At 35.8% G+C, this 7776-nt stretch overlaps 1 protein-coding gene across 1 annotated transcript in view; it reads left to right on the top strand.

Moving 5' to 3' along the window:
* The first annotated feature begins 5027 nt into the window (after positions 1-5027).
* LOC114658517 (putative ferric-chelate reductase 1) overlaps positions 5028-7776 on the top strand; it is a 51188-nt gene continuing 48439 nt past the window's right edge. Inside the window, exon 1 of the mRNA XM_051933204.1 lies at positions 5028-5467. Coding sequence (XP_051789164.1) covers positions 5269-5467 — 199 coding nt within the window. The 5' untranslated portion in view covers positions 5028-5268. The remainder of the gene's footprint in view (positions 5468-7776) is intronic.

The following is a 7776-nucleotide window of genomic DNA, read 5'->3' as shown; positions in this document are numbered from 1 at the left end:
AGTGTTTTTAACTCAAAGATTTTTGAAAATGCCCTCTAGACCCATATGTTTCTGAAAATGCCTGCTCAGCTTTGCAGTATGGATAATAATAATAATAATAATAATAATAATAATAATAATAATAATAATAATTACTTTTATATAGCACTTTTCCTTTGACAGAGGAGAATCACTTCAGTCACCACCAATGTGTAGCACTCACCTGGATGATGCAATTGCAGCCATTATTGCACAGGTATTCTCACCACACATTAGCTGTTAGGGGGTAAAAAGGAGAGGGAGATAGCCATTTACAGACAGGGGATGATTAGAGGGGCAGATTGGATGAGGCTGTGATGGGCATTTTAGCCAGGACATCAGAAAAAACCCTACACTTTTTTGAAAGATGCCTGGGGATCTTTAATGACCACAGAGAGCCAGGACCTCGTTTTTACATGTTATCCGACGGATGGCACCATATTTACAGCACATTGTCCCTGTTACTGCACTGGGGCATTGGGATCCACACATAGATCACAGGTTAAGTGTCTCCTGCTGGCCTCACCAACACCTCTTCCAGCAGCAACCCTAGCTTTTGCTAGACGGTCTCCCGCCCAAGTGCTGGCTGTGCCTGAACATGCTTAGCTTCAGGTGGATGACCTGTTCTGAAGCACAGGTGTTATGGCTGCTGATATGGATGGGTGAAAGCAAAGAATTTTGAAAATGCAGACTTTAATCACACTCTGATTGGCTAGTGCTTCTTTCATGGTCTTTCCCTGATTGGATCTTGCTCATTTCAATGTCTCAATCCCTGATTGCTTCACAGAATAAAACTATATTCCAACATATCAGATACAGAGGAGTTACTTTCCATGGCACTTGTTGTATTGCTCACCTGTATTCATCTAAATTGCATTTTGCACAGGTTGAATTCTACGCACATGTGCAAAGGTTTTGAGATAAAACCTGTGGCACTTCCTTCCTTCAGTTTCCACTAGTGTGTTCTTGTCCAGTGTAGGTGGATGGTTATGTTTTCAGTCTTTTTAGTGTGAGCGGAGATACTGTACAGTCATAATTTATGTGAAAATGCTACTGTGGACAGAGTTCATTTTTGTTTAAAAGCAACATTTTTAAATGAAAACATACTAGTGTGCACATAGACTACAGCTGAGAATTAGCTCTGCTTCTCCTGTTTTTCTTTGAAAAAAGTATTAAAATTCATATGGTAGAACTCAAACAGAGAGATCAATTTGGCTATAATGAAGGAATGTGAAATATTCTACAGTAGGCACTTTAACGGCTTTGACCTTAATGGCTCAAGTGTGCTGTCTGAAACGGTCAGGAAACTGTCTCTCTATTTCACCTGTGAACTTCAGATAGATGGAAACTTAGTACAAGAAATTCAGAAAAAGAATATTTTTTTGTAAAACTTAAAATCATAATGAGATATCCCCCTAAAGTCCTCTCTACAAACTTACACTATGTGGTACCAAACCATGATTTGATGAAAAGACTTTGGTGACTTGCTGATCCTTACAATTAATGTTGCTGGGATGTATGTGCATCACATTGTGTCAACAGGGCCACAAAATGGCAGCAACCATGGAAAACGAAATGGTGACATGGAAATAAACAAGATATAACTATAATGAAAAGTAACATAACTTAAATCAAAATGTATGATATAAACAATGGAAAACAGATTCATTGATAATCCAGATGTTTGAAAAATATACAGTATATGAATGGAGATTAGGAAGAATGTATTCACTGTGCAAAAAAATTAATATAGTGTGACAAATCATAACATAGCCATGGTTCAGACAGATTCCAGATGTTCTTTGCATTAGGTAATATTAATTAGTTAATTTTAAAACACTATCTGAAATAACTATTAAAATGGAAGTTTTAGTTTTGTTGATGTTTCAAGATGCTGTGACTTCAGCATACACTGTTACAGAGGAGCCTTTTAATTTCATTATGGGTTTAAAGTGATGCAGTACATAAATATTTTTGGATATTAATTTACTATCCAGGGCTTATTTTTAATTTGACTTCAATGTTTTATTATTCATATTCTTGTTTTTGCTCCTATTATCTAAACTAATAACTATATGGAAGAATGTGATTTTTTTATGTGATAAATTTAGAATGTTCCCTTTTACTTGCCAAACAAGTAGTACTAGACCATAAATTCCATGTAGAAACAATAAAATGTCTTCTGTGTTTACAGGTGCTAAATAAGCCTTTCCAGACATGTCTGAACTGACAATTGACTAAGCAGACAGTGTGGGTTAAATTAATCCACAAGATTACCAGGTCACTCCCCACAAATGGCTCACTGTGTGGTCTTCACGAGTCACTTAACTTGTCTGTGTGGCCGTGGTAAAAAAATAAGGGGATGACTGAACTATACTTTTAAATTGTAAGGTGCCTTTGTGATAGTGTTCACTATAGAAAGGCATTAGACTTATTGTAACTAAAATGTATGCAGGACATTAAGGTTCATATGGAGGCAACTACAGTACATGGGTCCCAGCAGTGTCATAATGGCTTCCCCTCAGTGCTTTAAGTAGTCCAGTACTTCTGCATTTTGCTGTTTGGAATACTGGGAGTATTTCCATGTGTGCTGACAGTGTCTGAAGTACTCACCAGTATGCAGTACTGGCACTTCTCACAACCTCTTGGTACTATAACACCACATGTGTTAACTGGCTCATATCTCCTGGCAATTGTAGCAAGGCATAATATTTATCTTTGGTTAGCTGAAGAAACTGAAATACCTTGAGTACTGCCTCTTCTGGTTTTCCACTTCAGCCACTGCTGCCCCTGAACTGCATTTACTAAAAGAAAGAAAGAATAATTAGTTGAGTTGTTCAGAAAGAACTGGATTGCATTAAATCAGAGAAATGGCAACAGAATGTAGAATAGTATACCATATGGTCATAAGAAATTCAGTCAACATATGTGTATGAATTATGGTATGTCCTTGTCATGAATTTTGTCACATTTAGCACACAACTGAGGCAGGTGATAACTAGTTTTCACTCAGATGATAGATTATAATACAGATTATGATTATGCACAAATTATAATAATGCATATGTTGTTATTGTGGTTCTTTTCTTGGTAGTTTCAAAATGCACACTTTTATTCTTACAACCTTTGTAATAAAAATAATAATAATGATGATGGTTTTGAATTTTAATTACAAATCTGTCATACATAGGCCCACATCTAAAAGTGCTTACAGAAAACAAAAGTTAAGAAAAGGAAACAGTGAAATTAATTGCATTAAACACAAACAATAAAGACGTGTAAAATGTTTTTGATGAGGCTGACTTCTGTAATGAAGCACTCAGAATGAAGAGTTTCTTCATTGTTAGGGGATACTGTGAGAGCTGATTTTTACTGATAAATATAATTTTCACTATTAGATGATATATTGATTATATTGAATGACTTCTGTTATTTATAATAACTTTTTTTTATCATCATTCCATTATGCTATGATATTTTTAAATGTACTATGCGAGTCTTTGTGTCACCTGACATTGGTTTTATTGCCCTGTTGCTTGAACTGCCTTATGCTAAGATAGATTTACTTGAATCAGTTGCTTAAAGCAAATGATAATTGCTTATTGTTGATTTTCACTATTTGGTTATATATTGATTATACTGAATGACTTCTGACCTTGTTAACTTTAACCTTTTGCCTTCATAGCTCTTAGGAAGCCTTTTAATTAAAGCCTGCTGATCTGTGACTCAGTAACGCTGCTACTTTAGCACAAGGACAAGTATTGTTAAGAAAACCAAGATAATCTTAGTGTAGAAGAATCTTGACAAAATGAAACTAATCACATCCTTCTGTATTTGACAAGTGTATTTAAGAAGTGTAACCAACATCTGTAAGTTAGTCATCTCCTTTCATGTACTAGCAACTCCACGTACATGTCAGTAAAGGTATTCTTCAGCATCCTGAACTGGCTTTGTGGATTTGACTTGGGCAATAGCCTTCTCATATTGTGGACAGGACCCTCAATCAAGCCAGAATCAGACCTCATAACATCCACTCGAAGAGGAACCCCATTAATGAAATCCATATCTCATCCGTTCTCCCATTTAATCATAACATTCTTATGATTAACAAAGAAAGCTTCAAACAAAGCTTCAAGCTTCAAAGCTTCAAAGAAAGCATCAAACAAAGCTTCCCAATTTTGCAGACTGATCCCTCCACAGGAGCCATTTTTTGATAACCATCCCTTGATTTCCTTTTGTTGACCACCTAACCTCCGCAAATTGCTCATTCACAGCTCACTTCACAGAGGAGAGCCACATTCCTCTCCAGGCACTTTGAGCTATAACAGGAGTCACTGTATCACATGCAAATATGTCACCAATAATACCCTTGTAACTGGTCCCTCTGGTAAATTTAATATTAAACAATGGGCCTATTGCTGGTTTAAAAATTGTGTTTACTGCAATTCTTGTAGAAAGTGTTCAACAAGCTACATTGGTGAAACAGGAAGAAGGCTAGCAGACCATTTTAGGGAGCACTTTTGGGCCTTTAAATTAAAGACCTTACAAAGCAAATTGCAGAACACATCACTTCCCTTGATCAAAGCCACACTGATCTCACTATTTGTGTTCTTTCACAGGGCTTCAAACACACTTTTCAAAGAAAATGGCTGTCTAACTTTTTAATCTCTTCATTCATCTTCTCATTTACTCTCACCTTTTCTCCTTTCACCTACCCTGGCTTTGTTCCTTCTTCCTCCTTCTATATATCCTGCCTGCTTTTTCCTTTTCAGTTGTACACCAGATGAAGGCTATGCAGGTAAAAAGTTGCATCTTTAACCAGAATGGAAATAACCTTTAACATTCTTTTCCTTTACGTGAATAATTTATAAAAAAAACAAAAAACAAAACAAAACACGAAAGACCTTATTAAAAACATATGTTTAGGACTTATTTTATAAGATGACAAAGCCTAAAAACATTTACATTCATGTGATGAAGGACAGTGCAACCAAAGTAATGATGCTCCATGGAATGCAGTTTGCTCCTGGGCGCATGAAGTCAACCACAGACTTTGGTCTATAGGTGGGCAACAAGATGTGGAGAACCTACAAAAAAATAAAGTTTCTTGTTAATGAAGGAAGCAGATGAATAAGAAATTGCTTACAATGAAAATTAGGGACTACATTGTTCCACAGTAGTAGGATTTGCAGACCCTGTTAGCTAAAGCTTTAAACATTTTTGGGCTAATTTTTCTTTTCCTCCTGTTAGATGAAGAAACAACTCTTCTGCACATGTTTGCTCATTCATGGCTTCCTCCCACTGTTTGTCACTGGATATCCAATTGGCTTTGTGGGAAACGCCTGTGGTAGCATGATGCCAATCCACAACGCTTCAGCCCAAAGCTTATCTGCCCCCTATGCTGTCACAGCGAGCCAAGCTAATTTCAACCAAGGCAATCAAATTACAGGTAAATAACAATGCCACCTTTAGAAAAAGTTTAATGTAAAGTCAGTTTTTTTATTTGTTTCATAAGAAAAACAAAGTACTGTATTAATGCATTTGTGTTAACCTTCTGCAATGTACACTGTTAACATTTGTTGCTAATTCAGATGTCCTTCTGAATTATTTATGTTTATACTAAAAAAAGGCATGAGAACTGGCTATTGTATTTTAAACTAAACTGTTCAAGAATTAAAAAGAAGATGCTAGTCTGTACATTAATACTATCTTTCAATCATAAAAGTAAAATATAATTTAATTTTTTAATATATTTTCCTAAAGAGGCAATATCTCAATAAAAGTCAATGACTCTCCCATATACATACTGTAACTGAAGATGTATATGCGAATAAGACCTGCTAAAAAGAAAAAACAGGGCAAGTGTCTCAGTTTTAAGATTTATAGATCTAAAAGGAAACTTCTCTGTGGTTCAAGTCCTAACTGTGTATCTGCTAACCTGACATTAGTACAGTGTCATGGTGGTGCATCCTATCTCACTGGACCTTGATTCTCACTGATAACTGAATATGTTTAAGGTCACTGAAGAGCTTAAGTTAGATGGTAGTATGGACTCTACCCATAGCATTTACAGTTTCTCAGGATTTAACCCAAGTTGCAATTTTTTTTTGTTTGTATCATCTTTACTATTTTGTCTGACTTGGAAGCTCCAGAGCTGCATTGAGAAAAACAAATTCCACTTGTCCTTTTCACAAAATCAGCACTTAATGAGATTTAATGTAAGATCTTCTTTGGAGCTTTGACAGATCTTTTAGTTGATTGCTCTAGTGGTTCATGGGTTGAGTATGAATAAGATTTGCCTATCCTGGCTGCGTTGGAGGAGCCAGCCCATCACAGAACCCCCTGTTGCACATACTGTTACAAAGGGCCAAAATGGACTGACCAACTAACCTAACATTTGGAGATGTGGAAGAAAAACACATGTAGACACGAGGAGAATGTGTAAACTCCACACAAACAATAACCAAATGAGGAAATTAAACTTGATCCTTGAGGAAGCATGTTACACATTGTGGTAGTATGAACATTCTATGAAAAATACCTGAAGCTAATTTGCTGTGCACTTTTTTAGTGGTGAAAATGACAAGCTTTAAAAAAGATCAAGGAACGCACAATCACTTACAGTACATATGTTTACCTGCGTAAGTGCTGTTGTAGCGCCATCTACTGGAATACCATAGATAAGCAGAGTGTACATAATGGGATGGATCTGCAACAGAGGCAGCAAGCAAAACTAAGCTTAGATAATTTTTGTGATTTTAGCAAATGACTCATCACTTTACATAATTAGAAGGTTTGGAAGATCACCTCTCAATTTGAGAAGATTAAAATTAGTACATTAGAAAAAATGAAAAGTTATTAGTGCACAGCCCTGCCACAGAAAAAGAGTGTTTTGTCTACAGGAGATTGTGCAATGTGTAAAGAAGTCAGTATGAAGTCATACTCATTCATAATACAGATTAACATTGTAATTTTACATTATTTCATAATAAAGAGATAAATTATCTCATAATTTGTTTGCTTTAATCTTTCAGGAAAATAAGTAACTTAGGAATGTCAAAATCACTACATTTTTAAATATTAACTACATCTTACCATCCTACTATATAAACACATAAACAATAGTATCAAAGTATTCAGATCTCTTCATATCCTACACACTTTATTGTAAGATTTAATTTTAAATGGATAAATGTGCCATTTTGCCTTTTACTCATCATCTACTGTATATGCAATAGCCCATAATGACAAAGGGAAAACCTAAAATCCAAAACTGAAATCTCTTATTCATATAAGTACTCGGACCCTTAATTGAGTACTTTGTAGGAACCTTTTTGGCAGCAATTACAGCCTCGAGTCTTCTTGGGGTAAGTCTCTACAAGCTTTGCACCCCTGAATTTTGTCAGCTTATTCTACTCTTCCTGGCAGATCCCCTCAAGCTCAATTATATTTAATGGGTAGCATTTGAAAACTGCCATCTTCAGGTCTCTTCATAGATGTTCTATGGGATTTAAGTCCAGGCTTTGGCTAGGCCACTTAAGGATAGACAGAGACTCCATCTTGTCTAATTCTATGAGATTCTTGATAAGTTTCAGTCGGGTTTCAGAACAAATCACAGTACAGAAATTGCACTCGTTAAAGTAGTAAATGACTTGCGGGTAAATGCAGACAGAGGCCATTTATCTGTTCTCATCCTCTTAGATCTGAGTGCCGCATTTGATACCATTGATCACAATATTCATAGAAATCGCCTTAGTC

The sequence above is a fragment of the Erpetoichthys calabaricus genome, chromosome 10, assembly GCF_900747795.2.
Source record: "Erpetoichthys calabaricus chromosome 10, fErpCal1.3, whole genome shotgun sequence".
In the NCBI taxonomy this organism is placed as follows: domain Eukaryota; kingdom Metazoa; phylum Chordata; class Cladistia; order Polypteriformes; family Polypteridae; genus Erpetoichthys; species Erpetoichthys calabaricus.
This window is presented reverse-complemented; position numbering and strand designations above follow the sequence as displayed.